Below are 24,521 nucleotides of genomic sequence, written 5' to 3' on the forward strand. Positions count from 1 at the left end.
TCATGTCTTTAAATTTCCCTGTTTCTCATACATTTTATGAACAAGACAGTAGAAGGAGATTCGGGAACAGCAACTTTAGAACAAGGGGGAAAAAATCAAATCTAGAGCATTTCAGTTTCTGTTTTCTTCTCAGTTTAGAGCTGAGGCACTTTAGCTTTCTGTCTAAGGGACCACTCAAATCTGATTAGAAGCCATTGTGGGCTGGTAATTATCCATAATTTTAGAAAGACAGATGCAGCACCAACTCTGTTCTCTAATAGCAGGCTTATTAATTTTAAATTTGCATGGCAGGAGAAGCAGATGGCGAGGTGGGATAAGCGTTCAGATGCTTGGTCATTGATAGTTTTTTACTTCCATGTATCACATGGGGATTTGGGACCTGGGAAGCCCCCTGAGAAGTGATGATTTTCTGTCCCCTAACCAGCTGGGTTCTTTTTCATCCTGAGCTCAGAAAGATTGCTCCTACTGTAGCCAGGGAAGACAGGTGGTTGACTGGTTAGAAATCACGGCAGGTTATTTTCTTCATGGGCAGTTCGCATTTGGAAAGCAGAGCTATCAAAAAGTTGTCTTCTCTATTGTATTTCAAATCTGGGTGTTTAAAAAATTGTGTAAGCAAATTAAGCGTTTCTTTAATGGTAGTTGTGTGTGTTCTTGATGTGAATGAGAGGTGCATTCCCTTGTGAAATCCCTAGGACTTTATAGGAGGATGTGAGCCTTAGAACTGAAGTTGGTTTTCTAGATGATCATGTAGACATGATGCTGAGCACCAGACAAAGATGTTAAGTGATTTAAAAAAATTTTGTCTGAGTTCAGATTTTACACCAATATTTAGAAAATCAGCAAAAGAACTTGGAGGAATGTTCTCAGGCATCCAGTTCAGCCTCCTGCGCACATTGTCATAAAATCCGAGCGTGTGTACAGGGAGGCACATTCCTTTCTGTTCTCATCACAGATCCTTCCCTGGCTCTGCACCTGCGTGTCATGCGCGTCCCTGTGAAGAGACCACCAAACAGGCTTTGTGTGAGCAATAAAGCATTTTAATCACCTGGGTGCAGGCGGGCTGAGTCCGAAAAAGAGTCATCGAAGGGAGATAAGGGTGGGGCCGTTTTATAGGATTTGGGTAGGTAAAAAAAATTACAGTCAAAGGGGGTTGTTCTCTGGGCAGGAGTGGGGGTCACAAGGTGCTCAGTGTGGGAGCTTTTTGAGCCAGGATGAGCCAGGAAAAGGAATTTCACAAGATAATATCATCACTTAAGGCAAGAACCGGCCATTTTCACTTCTTTTGTGGTGGAATGTCATCAGTTAAGGTGGGACAGGGCATTTGCACTTCTTGTGTGATTCATCAGTTACTTCAGGCCATCTGGGCATATACGTGCAAGTCACAGGGGATGCGATGGCTTGGCTTGGGCTCAGAAGCCTGACATTGCCCTGTTCCCTACCTTCCCTAGCTTTTCCCTCCTGTGCGGTTCTCTCACAAAGTGAATGGCCTCAGCCACAGCTTCTCTGCAGCTGCATCAGACTGTGGCGACAGGAGTGGTGGCTGCTGCAGGGCCTGCTGTCCCCACGGAGCCCAGTCTTGCTTGCCGCTACAACATGGTCACCATTTTGCCCCGAAAGTATGTAATTCTACAGAATGAGAGCCCACATGCTGGGGATGGAGGCGTCTTTATCACGGTGCTCTGCATATTTTAATCTTGAGTGGAAAGTGTGGAAAAGTATGTGATACCTGTGGTTGGATGTCAGAAGAACGTTGTGAACTTGATGTGGACTGAGGATGTTAAGGTGCAACAGGCACCCCGGCTTCATTAAATGAGACTTCCCCATCTCCCTGCCAGGCACGCACAGGTGTATGGCCACGTCTTATGTGTTATCCTTATCTAGAGTACGCCTTGTCGTCATGCTTAACATTACCTGATGATATTCTGCCTCATAGAGTAGGTCCCAAACCGCATTCAACACAGAAATGTACTCTTGCTATTACACATAGAAAATGCTTTCATATACCAAGTGGGAGAGCAGTCCTAAAATCTGGGCTGGAATCGCAGAAGGAAGGCATTGGAAAGCAACAGATTCCCTAGTCCAAAGCTGGTTTTTGATGAACCTAGAAACAGGACCAAGAGAAGTGAATTTGCCTAAGGCCCTGACAGTGTCTCACGGTAGCATCTGAACCTAGCAGTTTCTTGACCTATTTCTTTAAATGATTAGTCAAGCTTCCTCTGATTCCTATATAAACATATTCCTCATTCATTCTTTTGTTTCAGTGAATTATTGCAGTGCTACCACGAAACAGTATTTGAGTCAAAATGTGGCAGTGTTGATCCCTTTCCAAGGATTTTAGTTGCACAGTTTGTCAAAGTTGTGCTTACAGTTTCTTGTTGGTTGCAAGGTGTCCCTTCAGAAGCCAATTGTGTGGTGTATTTACGTTGATTGTTGGAGGTAGTTTGGTTAGAACCTACTTCAAGTGGCTGGGGTGGGCCTGGGGGACAGTGACAGCTGCCTGCTTCATGGGCAGAGATGAAGTAATTGCTTCCTGGGAAGTACCATCCTCCTGGCCACACTCTCCAGCCCATTTCGTTTGTGTTGGTTTCCTTGGCATCTGCACATTTCTGGCTTCATGTGAGTCTCATTTATTTTAGCGTATGACTTCAGGCTGTGGGGAAGAATGGCCATTTTAGCACAGAGATGCACACAAAGGAACAACGGGCTAAATGTGAGTGAAGACATTCTTAGGGGTGATTTCATTTCTTTTATTCTGTAACAGGCAGTCTGGGAAGCAGTCTGGACACGTGGCCTGCGCTGTCACAGTTCCTCCTTGTAGGATCACAGATGTTTGGAGATTGTAGTGATAACTGTTATCATTGAGAATGTCATTCTCACAGGCTCTAATAAGTCAGGATGTATTCAGTGTTAATTTGTTAAAGACAACTGTATTTCTAGCCAAATCCATGTTAGACGTTTCTCCTGGCATTGTTGCTGGGGGGGTATTCCCGTGGCTTAGTCTTAGGGAAGCACACGCCTTTGAATACTGCTGCAGCTGTGAGTACCCAAAGCGCACCGGAGTACTTTTACCATACGGGGTGTTAGTCACTGATACACATCTCAGTCAGACCTGATGGATTCTTGACCCTTTCCTTTTTTAATTTTTTAATTTTTAATTTTAATTTTTGTTTTTTAAGAGCACAACCCCTCAGGTGGCCACCATGAATCTCTGGTGTTTTCAGTTGGCTGCAGCCTATTTGCCATCTCTGGTTCAAACATATTCGAAGCCTGATGATGCTTCCCTCTATTGTTCTTCTGCTGTGTGACCCCTGCGCCCACAGGGTTCAAGACTGTCAGAGCTGGGAGCCACCTTCACAACTACCAGGGTTTCCGGAACCTCCTTCATCTAGCCCTGGGGATGGAAGAGATGTCATCAGAGGTGAAGGCTTATTAGGTTTACGTGCCATTGATAACGAATGAGGAGGTTTTCTTTTATATAAGGGGAGCTTCTTAGAACGCGCTTTACTAGGGTAAAGAAGCTTTTGAGGTTTGCTTTCTCTGGAAAGATAACCTGCCCTTGTTTTCAACAAAAATATAATTTGCATACCAGTGCATGTTATGTTACTGAGCACTGGCTGACAAATGGTTCTTAACTCGTCATTCACTCAGCCACTGTTTCTTGAATGGCATATGTGTGCCAGCTGTAGTAGGAACTCGCTGGGCTCTAGGACTAACCCTTATGAAACAGAGGTCCTGGGGGCAGCAAATGCATATAACTATAAACGTTTGAGGTGATATCAGAGGGGGTGCCTATAGGTGCAAAACTTCATTCATTCATTGCCCCATCTAGGAGGTTTTGTGTCTTAGCAGCGTGTTCCATAGCAACACATCCAACGATCAAAATATTCATCATACTGTTTTGAAATTCTCTGCTTATGTATGTGTTTTTCCAACTAAGTTTAAAGCCGGTTAAGGACAGGCTATGGGGTATGTATTATATATATCTACACACACACATATATTTATATTTATATACATTACCAATGTAAATATACTCTATATATATAAACACATATGTATTTCTCCCTCTCTATATATACACACACACCACACACATATATACACACACACACATATATATGAAATACACACACACACACTTCTACTGCCAAGCACAGAAAGTCAAAACTAGGCAAGGGTTCTTTTAGTGTTCATGAAAAAATAGATGTGTTAGTTGAGAGCGTCCTTCAGTTGCCAGGGGAAAGACAGGATGGGTTCACAAAGGGAGACAGTGTTTTATTTTTGTTTTTGTTTTTGTTTTTTCTTTGTTTAACTCTTGAATTCAACATACTCCAGACTTATGGAAAAGTTGCAAAAATAGTACAGAGAATTCCCATATACTCTTCCCTCAGATTCCCCAAACATTTCACCCCATTTGTACTTTCTCTTTCTCTCTCTGTGGATATAATTTTTTTTTTTCTGAAATGTTTGAGAGTGGAAGGTAGAATGCAGGGCAGGGTGAAAGGTGGAAGGAGAGACGTGGGTTGGGAGGCTTTTTTTTTTTCTTTTTTTAACCTTCTGAGATGGAGTTTCGCTCTTGTCACCCAGCCTGGAGTGCAATGGCACGATATTGGCTCACTGTAACCTCTGCCTTCTGAGTTCAAGTGATTCTCCTGTTTCAGCCTCCTGAATAGCTGGGATTACAGGCACCCACCACCATGCTTGGCTAATTTTTTGTATTTTTAGTAAAGGGGTTTCACCATGTTGGCCAGGCTGGTCTTGAACTCCTGACCTCTGATGATCCACCCACCTTGGCCTACCAAAGTACTGGGATTACAAGCATGAGCCACTGTGCCTGGCGATTTTGGAGGCTTTTGCAGTAACCCAGAGCGCTATGATGAGGGCTGGACCTGGTTGGAAATGATGAGAAAGGTGAGAAGTGGTTAGGTCTGGCATAGAGTTTGAAAGGAGAGTTTAAATGGGTTAGATGACAAGAGAGAGACGTGGCTCTGAAGGCATAGTAGCCCTTGCCCTGCTGGGCCAGACGAGACAGGCAGCCTAGGGCTACTACCACACCCTGCGGGCAGCTCAGGACCTGGGCCAGCGGAGGAACCAGGCAGTGGTGCTGGCCAACTTCGGGACCCTGTGCCTGCACGCGGGTGCCAGCAGCATGGCCCATCACTACCTCCTGGAGGCCGTGCGGCTGTTATCGAGGCTGTCCTGCAGGGAGTGTGGCCGGGACTTCACCACGTGCTCCTGCAGCTGGGCCACCTCTGCACCCACCAGGGTCCGGCCCAGCAGGGCAAGGGCTACTATGAGTGGGCCCTTCTGGTCACTGTGGGGATGGGCCATGTGGAGAGTGAGTGCCCCGGTTCCTCCTGTGCGCCTTCCGGGGCCACTCGGGTCAGAGCACACCTGGGGTTTGTGATTCAGAAACAAGTGGTGGTTTTTCCACCATTGAAAGTGCTGAGTCATGGCCAGCAGCAGATGTTGGCAAGCGCCCTGGAGACAGGCGGTTCCCACACAGGGCCAGGCCGTCTGCCCTACTGGGGCAGCCAGCTCTTCCCAGTTTGCCCAGGGACCATGCTGCCTTGAGCACGGAAAGTCCTGCGTGCTGGGAATCCCTAGCCATAACCCTGGGATGAAGGCAGGCTCTGCTGAGCTGGGACTTGGGGCCCCTCCATGAGCCAGGCCCTGAACGCCGGTTCTTGTGCCCGTGTTATCTGCTTGGTATGTTGGCAGCCTGCGCACCTGTCATCCCACTTCACAGAGGACACGGGGCGGGTGATTGCCCAAAGCCGCAGAGCAGTTCATGCAAAAGCAGCTCGTTGTGCAGTGTGTGCCAGGCCCCACCCACAAATGGGGCTTGTGGGGTCCTCGGGTGGCAGGGACTGAGCGTGGGAATGTGAGCTTTAGGCCAGAGAAGCCACAAAAGGGTGAGTGGCGTGATGGCGGGGCAGCACTTGGCCCCGGGTTAGGGAAGACTCTTTAGTCTGGGACCAGAGGGTTGAGAGGATTTAGTCCAAGTAATAGGTGGTGGGGGAGGGGCTGGTGGTGTAGCCTGTGTGAAGGACCAGGGATGAGCGAGTGTGGGTGAGTGGTGGTGAGTGAGTGGGGGTGAGGGAGCGGAGGTGTGATGGGGGTGAGTGAGTGGGAGTGTGAGCGGGTATGAATGGGGTGTGAGCAGGGGTGAGCGAGTGGGGGTGAGTGAGCGGGGATGAAGGGGGTGTGAGCGGGGGTGATTGAGTGGGGGTGGGTGAGTGGGGGTGAGTGAACGGGAGAGAGAGCGGGGATGAGTGAGTGGTAGTGAGTGAGCGGAGGTGTGATGGGGGTGAGTGAGCAGGGATGAGTGAGTGGGGGTGAGTGAGCAGAGGTGTGATGGGGGTGAGTGAGCAGGAGTGTGAGCGGGGATGAGTGGGGTGTGAGCAGGGGTGAGCGAGTGGGGGTGAGTGAGCGGGGATGAAGGGGGTGTGAGCGGGGGTGATTGAGTGGGGGTGGGTGAGTGGGGGTGAGTGAACGGGAGAGAGAGCGGGGATGAGTGAGTGGTAGTGAGTGAGCGGAGGTGTGATGGGGGTGAGTGAGCAGGGATGAGTGAGTGGGGGTGAGTGAGCAGAGGTGTGATGGGGGTGAGTGAGCAGGAGTGTGAGCGGGGATGAGTGGGGTGTGGTGGTGTGAGTGGGGGTGAGTAAGCGGGAGTGTGAATGGAGATGAGTGAGTGGGGGTGAGTGAGCGGAGGTGTGATGGGGTGAGTGGGAGCGTGAGCGGGGATGACTGAGTGGGGGTGAGTGAGCGGAGGTGTGATTGGGGTGAGTGAGCGGAAGTGTGAGCGGGGATAAGTGGGGTGTGAGCGGGGGTGAGTGAGCAGGGCTTATGCAGGGAGGTGCAGAGTTAGGAGTGGGTGGTTTGGGTGCTGGATGGTGAGAAGCTCTTCTGGAGAGCTAAGCAGGGCCTGGGGCCTCAGGCTGTGGCTTGGCCTTTTCCCCAAGAGCACTGGGGAGCCATGGAGTGCTATTGAACAGTCACTGCAGACTGAGCAGTGAACAGACAGTAGGTGGGCAGGGCTGTCTGAAATCTAGGCCGCAGAGGATAGATGAGGAAGTTGAGTCCAGGGAAATGGCCGAGACAAGGGATACTGTTGTGGGTCCCCTCTGCCTTGCAGCGGTTTGTCATGGCATAGTGAGACCACTCAGAGATGCCTCCTGTGGCCTGGACCAGAGTCCCAGGGGCTGTGGCCAAATCTGCCCATTTCCCAGCACCGGCCTGGCACCCACTCCTGGCCCTAGGAGGGATGAGATTTTGGAAAGGACCGTGTGAAGGGGCCCCGGTTCAGACCCAGGCTTCTTCCCCAGGGGCATTCTCTGACTGGAAGGAGACCCTCCAGGAACCCAGCGCCCCAGCCCCCACTGCAGCCTCCGGTGGCTCCTGGCACAATAGCCTGTGGCACCTCCTCCTAGGAGGCCCTCCCCGGGGTGCTGGGGGATTCAGACTTGGAAATGCAGGCCAGGGAACGGGGATCATGCTTTCCTGTCTCCCCACCCCGCGCTGAACGGTCGAGGAGACCGAGGGCGGGGCTGCTACCCCACATGCTTACTCGGGGTCATTTTTGAGTCACTTTTGGTAGTTTGTGTCCTTCTAGGAGCTTGGCTGTTGTGTCTAGATGGTCTGATTTGTTGGTGTACAATTGTTCGTAGTGTTTTCATGGAATCCTTTTATTTCTGTCAGGTCGGCAATAATGTTTCCTCTTTCATTTCTGATTTTAGAAACTTGGGTTTTTAATTTTTTATTTATTTCTTTTTATTAGAGATGGGGTCTCATCATGTTCCCCCAGGCTGGTCTTGAATGCTGGCCTCAGCGATCCTTCCACCTCGGCCTCACAAAGCGCTGGGATGACAGGCGTCAGCCATGGTGCTCAGTCTCTGATTTTAGTCATTTGTGTCCCATCTTTCTTTTCTTGGTCAATCTGGTGAAAGATTTGTTAATTTTGTTATTATTTTCAGCAAACTCACTTTTGGTTCTGTTGATTATCTCTTTTGTTTTTCCATTCTCTGTATTTTTACTTCCCATTTCCACTTTCATGTTTATTATTTTCTTCCTTTTATTTGCTTTGGGTTTAGTTCATTCTTTTTCTAGTTTCTCAAGGTGGAAGGTTAGGTTTTTGATTTGAGATTTTTCTTCTTTCTTTGAATGTAGACATTTACAATTATAAATTTCCCTTTCAGCACTGCCTTAGCTGCATCTTGGAATTTTTGATACACTGTGCTATTTTTTTTTTTTTTAAAGGCAGAATTTTGCTCTAATGCCCAGGGTGGGATGCAGTGGTGCAATCTTGGCTCACTGCAACTTCTACCCAGGTACAAGCCATTCTCATGCCTCAGCCTCCCAAGTAGCTAGGATTACAGACGTGCACCACCGCACCCGGCTAATTTTTATATTTTATTTTTTTATAGAGACGGGATTTCACCATGTTTCCCAGGCTGATCTCAAACTCCTGGATTCAAGCGATCCTCCCACCTCGGCCTCCCATAGTGCTGGGATGACAGGCGTGAACCACTGCGCTGGCCCGGGCTGTGCATTTGTTTGCATTCTTCTCAAATTAGTTTTCAGTTTCCCTGATGGTCTCTTGAACTCACTGGTTGTTTAGGAGTGTGTAATTTCCACATATTTTTCAATTTCTCACATTTCCTTCACTGTTGATTTCCAGTTTCGTGCCAGTACAGCTGAAGAACACCTCCGCTTTGGTCTCAGTCCTTCTCCATTCACTGTGGCTCATTTTGTGGCCTGGCACATGGTCTGTCATGGGGAATGTCCCCTGGGTGCTCGAGAGGACTGTGTATTCAGCTGTTGTTGGGTGGCGTGTGTAACAGATGTCCATTCGGCGTACCTGGTTTCCTGTGTTAATCTCCAGAATGTTTCTGGCACTCGAAAATCAGAAGCTTTCCACAGTTCCCAGCGCCCTGGCTTTGGGAGAGGCCAGTGAGCATGTGGCTTGGGAGCCTGGTTGCATGAGAGAAGCATGTGTGGGAACGCCAGGGGCCGGCTTTGAACCCCATTCCCCCAACATGATGCCGTGTGTGGCAGACATGACGCTTGGCTTTGCTCTCTCAGGGTTCCATCGGCGACAGGGGCTACTTGTGCCCCTGGCCTCATCAGCTCAGGCTGAAGGCAGCCCTGGTCCTGGCCTGAGGGGCTTTGTGAAGCAGAAATAGATGGCCTGGTGCAGGGGCCGAGCCTGGCCAGGACCTCGGCCCTGGGAGTTGTAAAGAAGGCCGGCCTCTACCGTGAGCCTCTGCACCAAGGTGTGCCCATGTGACTGTGTGCTCGGCGTCTGCCCTGGCACGGGTGCATGGCCTGTCTGCGCTCAGTCTCCCCGCCTATGGGGCCCAGGCTCACAGAGGTGTGAAAGAGGCAAGCACGGCGCAGGGGCCTCCGAGCCCAGCCAGCCTCGCTTCGATGCTGGGAGACTAACGTCTTCCATTTTGTCTTCTGCCCAGGCCAGTTGCGGGCCGTCCACCGGCTGTGCTACTTCTACAGCACCGTCATGCCCAGCGAGGCCCAGTGTGTCATCTACCATGAGCTCCAGCTCTCCCTGGCCCGCAAGGTGGCCGGCAAGGTGCTGGAGGGGCAGCTCCTGGAGACCATCAGTCAACTCTACCTGTCCCTGGGCACCAAGCGGTAAGGGCTGGCTTTGCAGTGGTGGAGGTGGGGGCGGGCAGGGCAGGGAGGGGGGCAAAGGGAAGCTGGCCCAGGACACCAGCAACCCCTCTCCTTTTGATCATTTGGTTCCTTGGCATCAGATGTTTTGAGCTGGTGGGCCTGGGGTCGTCCCAGGGCTGCTGCTGGCCTGTGAGTCCCAGCTTGAGCGTCCCTTGTTGGGTCAAAGGTCATCACAACCCCAGCAGAGGCAGTACGTGCACTCTGGGCTGTTCTTCCTACTATGGTGGCTTTTGTCCTCTGACCTCTGCCTGCCCCGAATCTTCACTCCTGGCCTTCATCTGTCCCCTTAAATGTGACCACAGCAGCCACCTGTGGCTTCTCTCCCACAGAAGACAGAGCCAGTTGTGTCACCTGCTTCCCTGGGACAGGGTTTCAAGGTCTCACGTCCCATATGTGGCCTACTCGGCTTCCCCCAAGCATCCTGACCTGGTGGGGTAACCATGGCCCTGGCCACCACACCCACAGGGCCCAGTGACATTGCTGCAGTCACACCCCCTCGAGTGTCGGACTTACTGAGAGGGCAGGGAAGGAGCCAGATTCCATGGGGACCAGGGAGACTGCCTCCAGTCTTGGTCTCAGGTTCACAGAAGGAAAATGGGCCAGTGTGCTAGAGCCATGCTTCTCAAAGTGTAGTCCCTGGACCAATAGAACAGCATCCATGTCACCTAGGAGCTTGTGGCAAGTGGGAGTTCTAGGGCCTGCCCCAGGCCTGTGGAGCCGGAAGCTCTGTGGGCAGGGCCAGCAAGCTATAAGGACTGGCCTCCGGGTGACTGTGATGCCTGCACACCTTGAGAACCATTGGCCCAGATAGCCTCTGAACACTAACGGCTCCTGGCGCGTCTGGAGAAGACACAGGCCATGTCTGGGAGGCAGGGGAGATGGACTAGCACACTCCTCCTGCCACAGGGCAGCATGATGCTCGATTCCCTCTGAAGGATGTCCTTCATCTTTTCCATGCCATGTGTGTTCACCCTGGCCCTCCCAGCAGCCTGGGAAGAGCAGAACACTGCACACACAAGACGGCCGTTCCCAGTCCGCACATTCCAGATTCATCTGTCACCAGACCCACGGGAGGAGGCAGACTGGTTCCAGGAGGATGAGAGCCCTTGTTCTGACACCTGTGTCTGATTCCAGGGCCTGCAAATCCACTCTGGACTACACCAAGGAAGTCTGGGGATTTTCATTGACCTTCAGAAGGAAGAGAAGGAGGCGCATGCCTGGCTGCAAGCAGGGAAGATCTATTACATCCTGCGGCAGAGCGAGCTGGTGGACCTGTACATCCAGGTGAGTGGCAAGGGATGCAGGAGGACCCCTGTGGTGTTGACTCTCCATCCACCCATCCATTCATCCTTCCATCATCTATTTACCTGCTCATCCTTCCATCTATACATCCATCATCCATCCATCCATCCATCCATTCTTCCGTCGTCTTCCCATACACCTGTGGGTCCTTCCATCCATCCATCCATCCATCCTTCCATCCTTCCATCATCCATCCATTCACCTGTTCGTCTTTCCAAGCATCCATCCATCCATCCATCCATCATCCATCCCTCCATCCATCTATCATCCATCCATCCTTTTATCATCCATCCATTCACCTGTCCATCCACCCATTCACCTATTCATCCATCCATTCACCTGTTCGTCCATCCATCCATCCTTCCATCTATCTTTCCATCATCCATCCAACTGTTCATCCTTCTATCCATCCATCCATCCATCATTCTTCTGTTCACCTCTTCGTCCATCCATTCACCTGTTCGACCATCCTTCTATCCATCCTTCCATCCATCTTTCCAGTATCCATCCAACCATCTTCCATCCATCCATGATCCGTCCATTCACCTATCCATCCATCCCTCCATCCATTCTTCCATCCTTCCATCATCCATTCACCTGTTCATTCTTCCATCCATCCATTCATCTATCATCCATCCATCCATCTATCATCCATCCATCCTTCCGTCATTCATCCACTCGCCTGCTCATCGTTCCATCCATCCATCCGTCCTTCCTTCTAGCATCCATCCATTCACCTTTTCATCCATCCATTCACCTGTTCATCCTTCCATTCACCTGTTCTTTCTTCCATTCATCCATCCATCATCCATCCATCCATCCATCCATCCATCCGTCCATCCATCATTCATCCATTCTTTTATCATCCATTCATTCAGCCACCATCCATCCACCTGTTCGTCCATTCATCCATCCATCCTTCCATCATCCATCCATCTTTCCATCATCCATCCTTCCATCATCCATCCATTCACCTGTTCATTCTTCCATCCATCCATCATCCATCCATCCATCCATTTATCCATTCATCCATCCATCATCCATCCAGCCATCATCCATCCATCTGTCCCTTCATCCATCCATTCTTTTATCATCCATCCTTTTATCATCCATCCATTTATCATCCATCCATTCATCATCCATCCATTCACCCATCTATCCATCCATTCACCTGTTGATCCATCCATCCGTCCATTCATCCTTCCATCAACCATCCATTCACCTGTTCATCCTTCCATCCTTACATCCATCGACCTGTTCATCCTTTCATCCATCCACCTGTTCATCCTTCCATCCGTCCAACTGTTCATCCTTCCATCCATCCACCATTCATCCATCCATCATTCATCCATCCATCACACTCACCTCCTGTTCATCCTTCCATCCATCCATCATTCATCCATCTATCCATTTATCCATTCAATCCATTCATCCATCCATCCTTCCATCATCCATCCATTCATCTGTTCATCCTTCCATCCATCCATCATCCATCCATCCATCCATCCATCATCCATCCATCCATCATCCGTCTATCTGTCCATTCATCCATCTGTCCTTTCATCCATCTGTCCATTCATCCGTCCATCATTCTTCCATCCTTTTATCCATCCATTCACCCGTCTATCCATCCATTCACCTGTTCATCCATCCATCCGTCTATTCATCCTTCCATCATCCATCCATTCACCTGTTTATCCTTCCATCCATCCATCATCCATCCACATATCCATTTATCCATTCATCCATCCATCCATCATCCAACCATGCTTCCATTATCTATCCATGCTTCCATCATCCATCCATCCACCTGTTCATCCTTCCATCCATCCATCATCCATCCACCCATTCATTCATCCATCCATCCATCATCCATCCATCCTTCCATCATCCATCTTTTCTCCCATCCATCCATTCACTGTTCGTCCATCCATCCATCATTCATCCATCCATCCACTACTCTACCTATTAATCCATCCCTCCATTCATCTATCTGTCCATTGGTTTATCCATACATTCGTCTATCCACCATCTAGCCATCAATATGCACATACATCATCTACCCTCCACCCATCCATGCATTATCTACCCACCCATACATACATGCAGACATACACACATCATTCCACCCACCCACCCATCCATCCATCCATCCATCCACCCATCCGTCCGTCCATCCACCCATCCGTCCGTCCATCCACCCATCCATCCGTCCATCCATCCATCCATCCATCCATCTATCCATCCATCCATCCATCCATCCCAGCATTAATCTATCCACACACCCATCCATCCATCCATGTGTCTACATCTCCTCATCCATTCATCCATCCATCCACTCATTCCTAAGCCACTGCTGAGCACCTGTTGTGTGCCTTTTCCCTCCCTCCAACTGGTTCCTGCACATCCTCCCCCAGTGGCCAGCATCTTCTCCCTGAGGGCAGCGGCGCAGCCCCTCACAGTGCCCAGCACCTGCTGGTATACAGCACATGCTCAAATAATGTGACCACTCAGTTAACACACAGAAGAACTTGCTCCAAGCGACACGTGGCACATCTCCTTACAAAATGAATCTATCATAGTGGCTGTTTTCAGCGGCTTTCCCAAACACAGTGTGATCTGGAACAAATTGTGAAGCTCACCAGCCTGGTGAAGCTTTCGTGATTGAGCACCTGCTGTATACCTCCTTGAGCTGAGGAGAGGGATCAAGAGCTCATGGCCAAGAGGGGACCAGGCCCACCCACAAACACTGTTGATGTGGCAGGGATGTGGCAACCCAGAAAGGAGGCAGGGGATGGGCTCCCAGCTATCTGGGGGCCACGGAGACTGGTTTGAGTACAGGCGGAGTGGGCTAGGGCTAGCCCTGGTGGTAGGATTCACAGGTGTCGGGCTCCTGGGCTGCAGCTGCTCAGTCACCTCCTGGCACTCAGGTGCATCAGTTCATTGTCCTCATGCCAGTGGTGGGGGCATCCCTAATGCACAGAGCCTGAAAAATGCTCAGGTGTACCTGTAGTGTGTGAGAGGAAGGAGGCTGGCAAAGGTGGGCGTGGCCACCTCGCCATGTGTGGGTCTTGAGGGAACTTCTGTCTCCTTTCAGGTGGCACAGAATGTGGTCCTGTACACAGGCGACCCCAGCCTGAGGCTGGAACTGTTTGAGGCAGCTGGAAACATCTTCTTCAATGGGGCCTGGGAGCGGGAGAAAGCCGTGTCCTTCTACCGGGTGAGCTGGCCTGTGGGCTGATGTGGGTGGGCCTCAGGGGAGCACCTGGAGGGCTGAGGCACAGGTGTGGCAGGGCAGAGGCCTCCCACCCGGAGGCAGGGCCACCCATGCACATGCTTAGTTTCCAAGTGGTCTCACCGGGAATGATATTGACCATGCCCCTGCCCGGGACAAACGTTTGGGGCCTGGATGTGACAATGGCTCTACCCTTGTACCTGATGATCTCAAGCAACCATGAGCTGGAAGTTCTGTCCCCATCTTCCAGATGAGGAAACTGAGGCTCAGAGAGGCACAGGGACATGTCAAAGGACACACAGCATGTCAGTGGGAGGCCCAGGTCTGCTTGCACCCCGAAGTGGGACGGCTTCTCCCTTCCTCTGAGCTCACGGTGTGGCTCAGCCCTGGGCACAGATAAATGCGGTGTTTTTAGAGCAGAGAGGAGTGCTGGCTCCCCCCAGCCAGACCCCCTGGTGCCCAGGTGGGAAAGGCTGGTCTGAGGCTGTCGGGTGTAGCTGGATGGGCCTCAGGTGACTCTTCAGCCCCCAACTTGGGTGTCTGAACTGTGTGTTATCCCAAAGCACAGAGCTGTGTGGAGGTGCAGGGGTAGCTGGGGCGTGGGAAGCTCCAAGCACATGTTTGAGCTCTGAGGAGGGCACTGGGAAAGGTGGGTGCTGCAGGAAACCTGACCCCACCTCCCTGTGTGGTAGGACCGGGTCCTGGCCCTGGCAGTGACTACAGGCAACTGCAAGGCGGAGCTGCAGCTACAGCTGTGCAACAAGCTGGTGGCACTCCTGGCCACACTGGAGAAGCCCCAGGACGGCTTGGAGTTTGCCTACATGGCCCTAGCACTCAGCATCACTCTGGGTAAGTCCCCTGAGCCCCCACCCTGCCAGGACCCACACTTTGCCAGAGCCCAGCCTCCAGGTCTGCAGGGCAGGAGCTGAAACAGCTGCTGGATTTTCCTGGTCTCCTGTCCAGGCAGGCAGATCTGCCCAACTGGCTTGCCCATCTAGCTGTGGGGCACGGTCCGAGGTGTCTCACGCAGTGCAGAGCTCCCTGCCTGACTGAGCTCTGTTTCCTCTGCCTGTTCCCGCTGCTGACCACAAGGGACTCCCAGTGTGCCCTCTGCCTTCCAGACATGCCAGGCATCTCGTTGGTCCCTGTATGTGCCAGGCTGAGTGGCACATTCCCTTTCTCTTGTGCCCTACCCAACCTCATCAACCACACGGCTCTCTGGCTGATAAAATCCCAGTTCTCCTTCCAGCAGTCGGCACCTTAAAGCCGGGCATCCCCTGGTGCTGTGCCAGGGTCGTCTGTCCCCCTCCAGAGACAGGGAACCCTAGGCAGGCCGCATGCCCCAGCACCTTGTGCCCCGTGGCCCAGTACACAGTAGGTGTGCAGCTGACTCCCCAAAGTAGGGGGCTCTGATTGTGACACACGCAGGAGGAGCCGGATGTCACGTCTGTGGGTTGCCTGGAGCCGGGGTGCCCGGGAGCACCTGGACTGCATGGCTTTTGGGCTCCCCTGGTTAAAACCAGTGAGCAAAGGCAGGTGGCTATGTGTAGGCACAGAGCTGGGCCATCCAAGTCCGACTTTGCCAAAGCCTCACAGTAGACAGGGGCAGGCCTTATTAGTTCTGCTTTGCAGATGGGAAAGTGAGTCTGGGAACCTGGAAGGGACTGGCCAGAGCTGCCCAGGCGACCGCAGGTGCCTGGAGGCAAGCCAGGTACTGCCAGGGGTCTGCATACCTGCTCCTGAGGGGCCTGTGCCCTCCCTGCCCCAGGGAGCCACTTCCTCACACCTGCCCTTTTGGCCTGCACCCCAGGGGACGGGCTGAACGAGCACGTGGCCTACCACCGGCTGGCCGCCCTGCACCATCAGCTGGGCCAGGGCAAGCTGGCGGAGCACTTCTACCTCAAGGCCCTGTAGCTCTGCAACTCGCCACTGGAGTTCGACGAGCAGACCCTCTACTATGTGAAGGTGTATCTGGTGCTCGGTGACATCATCTTCTATGACCTGAAGGTGGGTGGGGAGGGGCAGGGCTCGGGGTGTTCCCGGCCCCCTTGGAGTGGGATCTCCACCCAGACCCAGAGGCCTGGGTTCCAGCCTGCCTTAGGAATGGCCCAGTGGCCTCCCTGGAGCTCTGCACGTGGCTGGAGCAACCGGCAATGTTAGCAGATACAACCCAGCTCCCAAGCTGGCCAGGCCCCACCCTCAAGAACTCAGTCTCAGCCAGGGAGGCTGACACATGAGTGGGCAATGGTGGCCTCTGGGTAAAGAAGGGGGAATGTAGTCAGGGGGACCCTCCTGGAGGAGGTGACACCAAAACTGAGTCTTGACAGTCAAGTGTCAAGTTGCATTTAACAAAGAAAACAGGGTCGGGAGAAGGACATTTCGGAGGACCGCATCATCCTCACATTGAATCCACGTTGCAAGATCCAACCCAAATCCTGGCGCCTCCTCTAGGAAGCCTGCCCAGGGTGCCAGCCTGCACTGAGCAACTCCTTCCTGGAGTCCCAAGACACCTTGAACCTTCACATCACCCAGGAAGGGTGGGGTGGGACCAGTGTCTTACCATCGGTTTCACAGACAGGGAAACCCCAGCTCAGGGCAGGTGCAGTGGGGCGGGGCCCCAGCCAGCCAGGCTGAGGCCTTGCTGGGTCGGGTCTGTCTGGAGCGGAGGTGCTGTGCTCCCTCTGCCCCCAGCCCTGCAGGGGTGGAGAGCTGGGACTGTCAGACCCAGACCTGGCATGTCTCCACCCCTGTGCCCAGCAGGCACTGCCCCTCCTCAGCATCGCACCGGCACCGCATCAGTGCTCCTTATGGGCTGAGGGGCCAGGGCACTCCAGTCCAGGGGCCGAGATCTTGGGGTCCTTAGAACAACATGAGGAGCTGGGGCAGCCCTACGACCTCGCCCCGTATCCCCCACCCGCAGGCCTGGGGCTGCCCGGGAGGCCCCCGCCCAGTGCTGGTGACACCTGGTGGTCAGAAGTGGTCCCTGTGGCCTCCCAAGTCCCAGCCAGACAGGGAGGTGCCAAGTGTCAGACCCAGAGGGACGCTGCTCACCACTCAGGGGCTCGCCTGGGACCCAGGGGGATGGGCCTCCCAGAAGAGGCCTTTATCTCTCTTGGTCAAGCCTGCCGCCCACTCCGCCTGCCCAGGAGGAAGGAAAGGGCCAAGTAGTACCTGAGAGGCCAAAGTCCACGGTTGGGGTTGAGGGGCAGAGGCCTCCTTCACCTCCTTCCCATGCACAGCCCTCTGGGCGTCATCGTGACTATGCTGTCAGCGCAGGCCAGCTTCCCACAGGGAGGACCCCTTGGAATTCCCTAAGGGCGGCTGTCTTTCCAAGGCTACACCCTCCTCCTTCTATAGGAGGTTCTGGACCCAGGGCCCAGAGGAGTAGGAGAAAACGCCGGGCTGCATGGGGCCTGGAAGGCTGGCAGAGAGGCGGGGTAAATGGGCATCTTTGCCGATTGCCTCTAAAATGGGGTCGCCTTTAGTGTACACGTGAGAGTGAGCCCTGGAATAGGGAAGATTAGGTGTGTCCTGGCTCAGCCTGCCACTCACTAGCTGTTGCACACACTACAGGCACATGGAAATGCACACGGGCACAGGCACACGCACACACAGGCACGCGCACACACAGGTGCACACACGCACACACAGGCATGCACACAGGCACACACACACGGACACGCACACACAGGCACACAAACGCACAAGCACACGCACAGGCACACGCAGAGACATGCATTGGCTGGCTCCTTCCTGTTTAGTTGGGATGCCCCCACCCCTTCAGGAAGCCTTTGCCTTCCACCCCCGGCTGAGTCTGGGGCCTCCTGGGCCCCCCACAGGCTCCTGGGCTTCCCTCTGCCACAGCCTGGGCCACCCTGTGTGGTCAGTGTTTACTCCCAGGTCCCTCAGACTGGGAGCAAGGACGTTAGGCTGAGCCACGCACCCAGCACAGAGTCCAGTGTTCGGCTGGGCCGGGGGCATTGGATGAGCAGTGGCGGTGACTCGGGGCCTTCTCACGCCCCTGCTCCGTGTGTGGGGCGGGGCAGTGGGGGAATGGACTTGCTGCATCTTGGACTTTGTCCTTGACCCTGGGAGCCATCTTGAGATGGTAAAGAGGGACAGGCCAGGCATGGGTCTCAGAGAGGTTCCTTGGGTGACCCCATGTGGAGGAGGCGCCTGGGGAGAAGCCGGGTGGGGGATGGGAGGGTGAAGGAGGAGGTCTGGGAGGCGGCATCCCAACCCAGGGATGGTGAGTTTGGGCCAAAGATGCATTGAAAATGGGAGTGGATGTCTGGGGAGTCACACTCCGTCAATATTTCAGGGAACATTGCCAGAGAGGACACCTGTGAGATGGTTTTGTACCTGGCCTGTCCCATGGAGGGCCTGGAAATGGTCAGCATGGACAGGGGCCAGAGGGGAGCCTGGGTCACTCAACGCTGTGCCCCTGCTGTGGCTCGGAGCCACGGGTCCTGCATGGAACTCTCAGAGCAGGCAGGATCTGTCCTGACCTCAGCCCATGGGGAAAGCAGCCACTGCCTGCGGAGAGGGTGACACTGGGGCAGGACGGTTGGGGTGAGTGGGGCGTAGGGGCAGTCAGGAAGGCTTCCAGGGGTGTCAGGGTCGTCCCCACTTCCTGCAGCTGAGACCACAGCAGTGTAACAGGTTTCAGGGCTCATGGGGTGAGCCAGCATTGGCTGGACATGTGGAATGACCTGGAGAGAGGAACGGCCTCTGGGAAGACGGGCTCCGAGTCCCCCTTTTGCTGAGCATGACCTGTCCCCTTCAGGACCCGTTTGAGTACTACCAGCTGGCACTGGCAGCCGCCGTGGACCTGGGCAACAAGAAGGCACAGCTGAAGATCTACACGCGGCCGGCCACCATCTCCCACAACTTCCTCCTGGACCGTGAGAAGTCGCTCCTCTTCTACCAGAAGGCCAGGACCTTCGCCACAGAGCTCAACGTCCACAGGGTCAACCTGCCTCCTCTGCCACTCGGCGGGTGGGCCCCCTGGTTGGCCCCCAGCCACCCTCGCTGAGGACAGCATCCGAGGGAGTGGGTTTTGTGCAAGGAGGATGGTCTCCTCCCTCTCCTGGTGTCTCCCGTGGCTCATTTTCTGGGAAATGGGGCATGAAAGCAGGGTTCAAATAGCAATAAATTTTTCTTTGCAATAACATACCGAAGTCCCCAGGGCATCCTTCCCTGTGTGCCTCCTGGGCTGTGTCTAGGGGCCAGCTCCTTCCCTGGTGGCAGCCCTCTGATCTTGGAGATGAGAAGGACCATGAGTCCAACAGACCTGGGCCAGGTCACCATAAGCCTCGGTTTCCTCGGTGGCCAGAGGGGAGATGGTGGTGGAACTCTCTGGGCAGCTCCCTGCCCTCCCTGCTCAGAGCTTTTGCTGTAGGTCTCGTGCCGCCCTTGCCTTTAACCTTCAGGCCACTGTGCCCGGATGTGGGGGGCTGCTAGTGTCCCTGTTCGCCATTGAAGAAATAGAGGCACAGAGAGGTTAGTGTCTGGCCCACCGTCACACAGCAGGTAGGGGCGGAGACGCAGAGCCCAGTACACTGACCACCACACCACCCTGCCAGCCTGCAGCCAGGAAGGTGTCCCCCATTAGGACCCAAGGTCAGCTCCTGGACCTCTCTTGTGGTGTCAGGAGAGCCACAGGCCAGTGAGGGTGGCCCCGGGGATCCCTCATTCAGTGTCCTCTGCTCCCAGACTTGGTTGGGCTGAGCCTGGCCAGTCCCACCTCTGGCCACTGGTCAGCCCTGCGGGAAGTGAGATGCAGGGATCTCTGCCTGTGTAGATGCTGCTGCCCAGTATTGAAAGCCTTATCTGGGCTGCCCCCAAGCCATACCCCTCCCCTTCCGGTCCCCGGCCCTCATCCCAGTCCCTGGAATCCCAGGTTTTCCTTGTTGGAATCTCTTGGCCTTAGGGAACACAGCTCACACGGTCTCTTTGCCAGTTTACAGCAAGGAAACTGAGGTTCAGAGACTGTGGGTGTCCCACGTGATTCTCACATACACTGCACTCTCCCAGGCCCCTCTTTTAAACACTTTAAATGAGGTGACATTCACATCGCATGCAATGAACTATTTCAACGCGAATAATGTGGTGGCATTTGTGGATTCACAGTCCTGTGCAACCACTCACGCCATCTACTTTCAAAATGTTTTCATCTCCCCAGAAGAAACCTGCCATCCCTCACTAAGCTGTTACCCCTCCTTGGTATCCCCCAAGCCCCTCGTTTAATGGAAGGGGAAACTGAGGCCCGGAGAGAGACTTGCCAGTGGGCGGAGCTCTGATCATAAGGAATCAGGCACCCATCTGCTGCTTCAGTCCTGGGTTGGTTTTCCACCCAGCAGAGGCGACAGAGCCAGGAGGTTCTGGGAGCGCCACAGGTGTCACTGGTTCAGTCCTGGGTTGGTTTTCCACCCAGCAGAGGTGACAGAGCCAGGAGGTTCTCGGACCCCATGCTTGCAGCCAGAGCCCTGCCCCGAGCCTCCCCACCTGGGGGCAGCAGAGAGCTTTCCAGAACCGGCCGCGGGACTGGCGGGAAGCAGCGGGTCAGAGCTGCTGACAAACCTCACGTGGACCCCAGATCGCTGTCTCTGTGGGTGGGGCTTGGGAATTGGAGAGGAGGCCGCATGATTGGAAACGTGAAGACGGCACGGCCTGGCTGGTGGAGCGGGAAGCGCCGTCACGTTGACTGAGGACACAGACCTCCTGCCCGCTGGGCCGGGCCTGCAGCCATTCTTCTCAGTGTGGGGTCCGCAGGTCCGGCTTGCTCTCGGCCCCCGACCTGCCTCAGAGTCCGGGGGTCTTTGGAACTGTGCCTTCCCAATCTCCACCCACCCTGGCTGGTGCCATGAGGGGCCTGGATCCTGGGATCCTGTTCCTCTTGGGCAGCAGAGACTGGGGGACCAGAGGAGATGATGGGTCTTCAAGCCCCACATTCGAACCCCAGCCCACCACTGACAGTCTGGGGGTTCGAGATGAGGGAGTTGAGGTCTCTGAGCCCCAGTTTTGTCACCACTAAAATGAGGCCGACATACTGGGGCAGAGTGCCAGCCCCAGGGCTAACAGAGGCCTGTTTCCTACTGACAATCCCTCTTACTCCTAAAAACAGCTCCAACAACCACACACTAGGGAACGCTCAACCCAGGCCAACTTGTCAGAGGCACGTGAACCAGAGCGACTCCATCTTGAATGGGGGCTGGGTAAAGGAGGCTGAGACCTGCTGGGCCACATTCCAGGAGGCTAGGCATTCTTCGTCACAGGATGAGATAGGAGGTCCCCACAAGATACAGGTCATAAAGACCTTGCTGATAAAGCAGGTTGCAGTAAAGAAGTTGGCCAAAGCCGCAAACCCAAGATGGCCACGAGAGTGACCTCTGATTGCCCTCACGGCTCATTATGTGCTAATTATAATGCGTGAACTGCTACAAGGCACTCCCACCAGCGCCAAGACAGTTTACAGATGCCATGGTAACATCTGGAGGTTACCCTACATGGTCTCGGAAGGGAGGGCAGAAACTCTCAGTTCTGGGAATTTGCCCACCCCTTTCCTGGAACACTCAGGAATAGTCCAACCCTTGTTTAGCGTATGATCAAGAAATAACCATGAAAATGGGCAACCAGCAGCCTTTGGGGCCACTCTGCCTATGGAGCAGCCATTCTTTTTTTTTTTTTTTGAGATGGAGTCTTGCTCTGTTGGCCAAACTAGAATGCAGTGGCATGATCTTGGCTCACTACAACCTCCGCCTCGTGGGTTCAAACGATTCTCCTGCCTTAGCCTTCCTAGTAGCTGGGATTACAGGCACCTGCCACCACACAGTTAATGTTTTGTATTTTAGTGGAGACAGGGTTTTGCCATGTTGGACCAGGCTGGTCTCGAACTTCTCACCTCAGGTGATCCACCTGCCTCGGCATGCCAAAGTTCTAGGATTACAGGAGTGAGCCGCTGCGCCCGGCCAGAGTAGCCATTCTTTTATTCCTTTAGTTTCCTAATAAAGTTGCTTTCACTTTATGGACTCACCCCGAATTCTTTCTTCCGTGACATCCAAGAAACCTCTCTTGCAGTCTGGATTGGGACCCCTTTCCAGTAACAAACTTTCTTAACCTCTCAGACCCCTCGTCTCTTCATCTGTAACCAAAGACAAAGCCTCCCCCGAGGTTCCAACAGTGAGGAGAGAACACATGGGAAACGAGGGGCACAGAGTTGGTGCGCAGAACCAGTATCACAGACTGAGTGTCAAGCCACTGTCATATTGGAAGTAATATCATGCTCTCCCCTACAAGTTATGAGGAACAATATGCACAGGGGGGTGTGTACTTCTCCGGTAGTGGGAGTAGTATCATCATCTCTTCCTTTAGATGACAGAACAATATCACAGGGTGGGTGTACACCCCGTGTGTTTTTGGAAGCAATGTCATTCTCTCTTGTTCTAGGTTTTATGATTCATATCACAGGTGGGGTGTACACATCATCCACTCACCCCCTGGATATCAGCAACCATATCACAGAAGAGGTGTCCACCCCCTTCGATACTGTCAGCCATATCATCTTCCTCCCGCCTGGATATTAGGAGCAATACCCCGGGTTGGGGGCGGTGTACACCCACTGTGATATCGAAAGTAAACTCAGCCTCTTTCCCGCTGGATATTAGGAACTATATCACAGGTGTGTGTGCACCTTCTGGGATATTGGGAGTACTGTCAGCCGCCAACCCACTGAATATTAGGGATAATATAGGGGGGACAGGGTGGTTACATCCCCTGCGATATTGAGAGCAATATTCTTCTCTTTCCCCTGTACATTAGGAACCACATCACAGGGGTATGTACACGTTCTTCGATATTGGATTAATGTTATTGCTCTCCCCCAACTGAACGTCAAAAACGATATGACAGAAGGGTGTACACCCCCTGCGATATGGCCAGTAATATCATCGTCTCTACCTTTGGATACTAGGAGCAACATCACAGAGGGTGTGTACACTCCCCAGCAATATTGGGCATAATGTTATCCTCTCTTCCCCTGGATATTAGGAACGATATCCCTGGTGGTGGGAGGTGGAGTACAATTAAGAACAACATCACTGAGTGGGTGTCCACCCCCTGCGGTATTGGGTGTAATATCATCCTCTCTTCCCCAGGATATAAAGAACAATATCACAGGAGGGGTGTACAGCCACAGCCCCTGCGTTATTGGGAGTAATAGCTTCTTTTCCCCACTCTCGATATAAGGAACATATGTTAGGGTGGGTGTACATCCACTGCGATATTGGGCATATTGTCATCGTCTCCCAACGTGAATATTGGGCGTAGCGTCCCAGGGGGGTGTACGCCTTCTTCCATATTGGGAGTAATATCATCCTCTCCCCTCAGGATTGTAGGCAAAATATCGAAGGGGTTTTACACTTTGTACGATATGGGCAGTAACATCATCCTCTCCCTACCTGGATGTAAGGAACTGTATCACAGCCGGCTGTATACTTCTTGCCATATTGGGAGTCTTATCATCCCTCTCCCATCATGGATATTAAGAAAAATATTACAAAGGAGGTGTACACCCCTGAGATATTGAGAGTATATTATGCTCTCCCTTCGGGATATTAGGAACAATATCGCAGGAGGTGTGTACAACCCCTGCGATATTGGGAGTCATATCATCCTCTCCCCCTGAATATAAGAAACAATATCACAGGAGGATGTATCCCCCCTGTGATATTGGGAGTCATATCGTGTTAGTCGGAACAATAGCACAGTGGGTGTGTACAACCCCTGCGATATTGCCACTAGTAACATCGCCTCCCTCCCGGGATATAAGGATGAATATCCCAAGGGGGTGTACACCCCTGTGATATTGGCGGTAATATCTTCCTCTCCCAGGTGGCTATTAGGAACAATGTCACAGAAGGGGTGTACACCCCCTGCTTTATTGGGAGTGATATCATCTCTCCATCCCTGGATATTAGAAACAATATCAGCAGGGAGTGTACACCTCCTGCAATATTCAGACTGATGTCATCCTCTCGCCATCTGGATTATTAGGAAACATATAACAGGGGTGGTGTACAACCCCTGCGAAATCGGAAGAAACATCACCCTCTCTACCTTTGGATGTTAGGGAAAATATCACGGTGGAGGTCCACGCCCACATTGATATAGGGAGTCATATCATCACTCCCAACCTGGAAAGAAAGGAACAAGATGTCCGACGGGATATACCCACACTGCGGTAGTTTCAATAATATCCTCTACCCCCTGGCCTACTAGGAATAACATCATA

General features: G+C 53.0%; 1 protein-coding gene across 1 annotated transcript in view; it reads left to right on the forward strand.

The window, feature by feature from the left end:
• The window catches only part of LOC139355920 (SH3 domain and tetratricopeptide repeat-containing protein 1-like), a 45,078-nt gene extending 30,880 nt beyond the window's left edge, over window positions 1-14,198 (forward strand). Inside the window, exons 6-10 of the mRNA XM_071068626.1 lie at window positions 3,321-3,418; window positions 8,427-8,952; window positions 9,471-9,651; window positions 10,828-10,977; window positions 14,093-14,198. Coding sequence (XP_070924727.1) covers window positions 8,844-8,952; window positions 9,471-9,651; window positions 10,828-10,977; window positions 14,093-14,135 — 483 coding nt within the window. The 5' untranslated portion in view covers window positions 3,321-3,418; window positions 8,427-8,843 and the 3' untranslated portion in view covers window positions 14,136-14,198. The remainder of the gene's footprint in view (window positions 1-3,320; window positions 3,419-8,426; window positions 8,953-9,470; window positions 9,652-10,827; window positions 10,978-14,092) is intronic.
• The last annotated feature ends 10,323 nt before the right edge of the window (window positions 14,199-24,521 follow it).

The sequence above is a fragment of the Macaca nemestrina genome, chromosome 8, assembly GCF_043159975.1.
Source record: "Macaca nemestrina isolate mMacNem1 chromosome 8, mMacNem.hap1, whole genome shotgun sequence".
In the NCBI taxonomy this organism is placed as follows: Eukaryota; Metazoa; Chordata; class Mammalia; order Primates; family Cercopithecidae; genus Macaca; species Macaca nemestrina.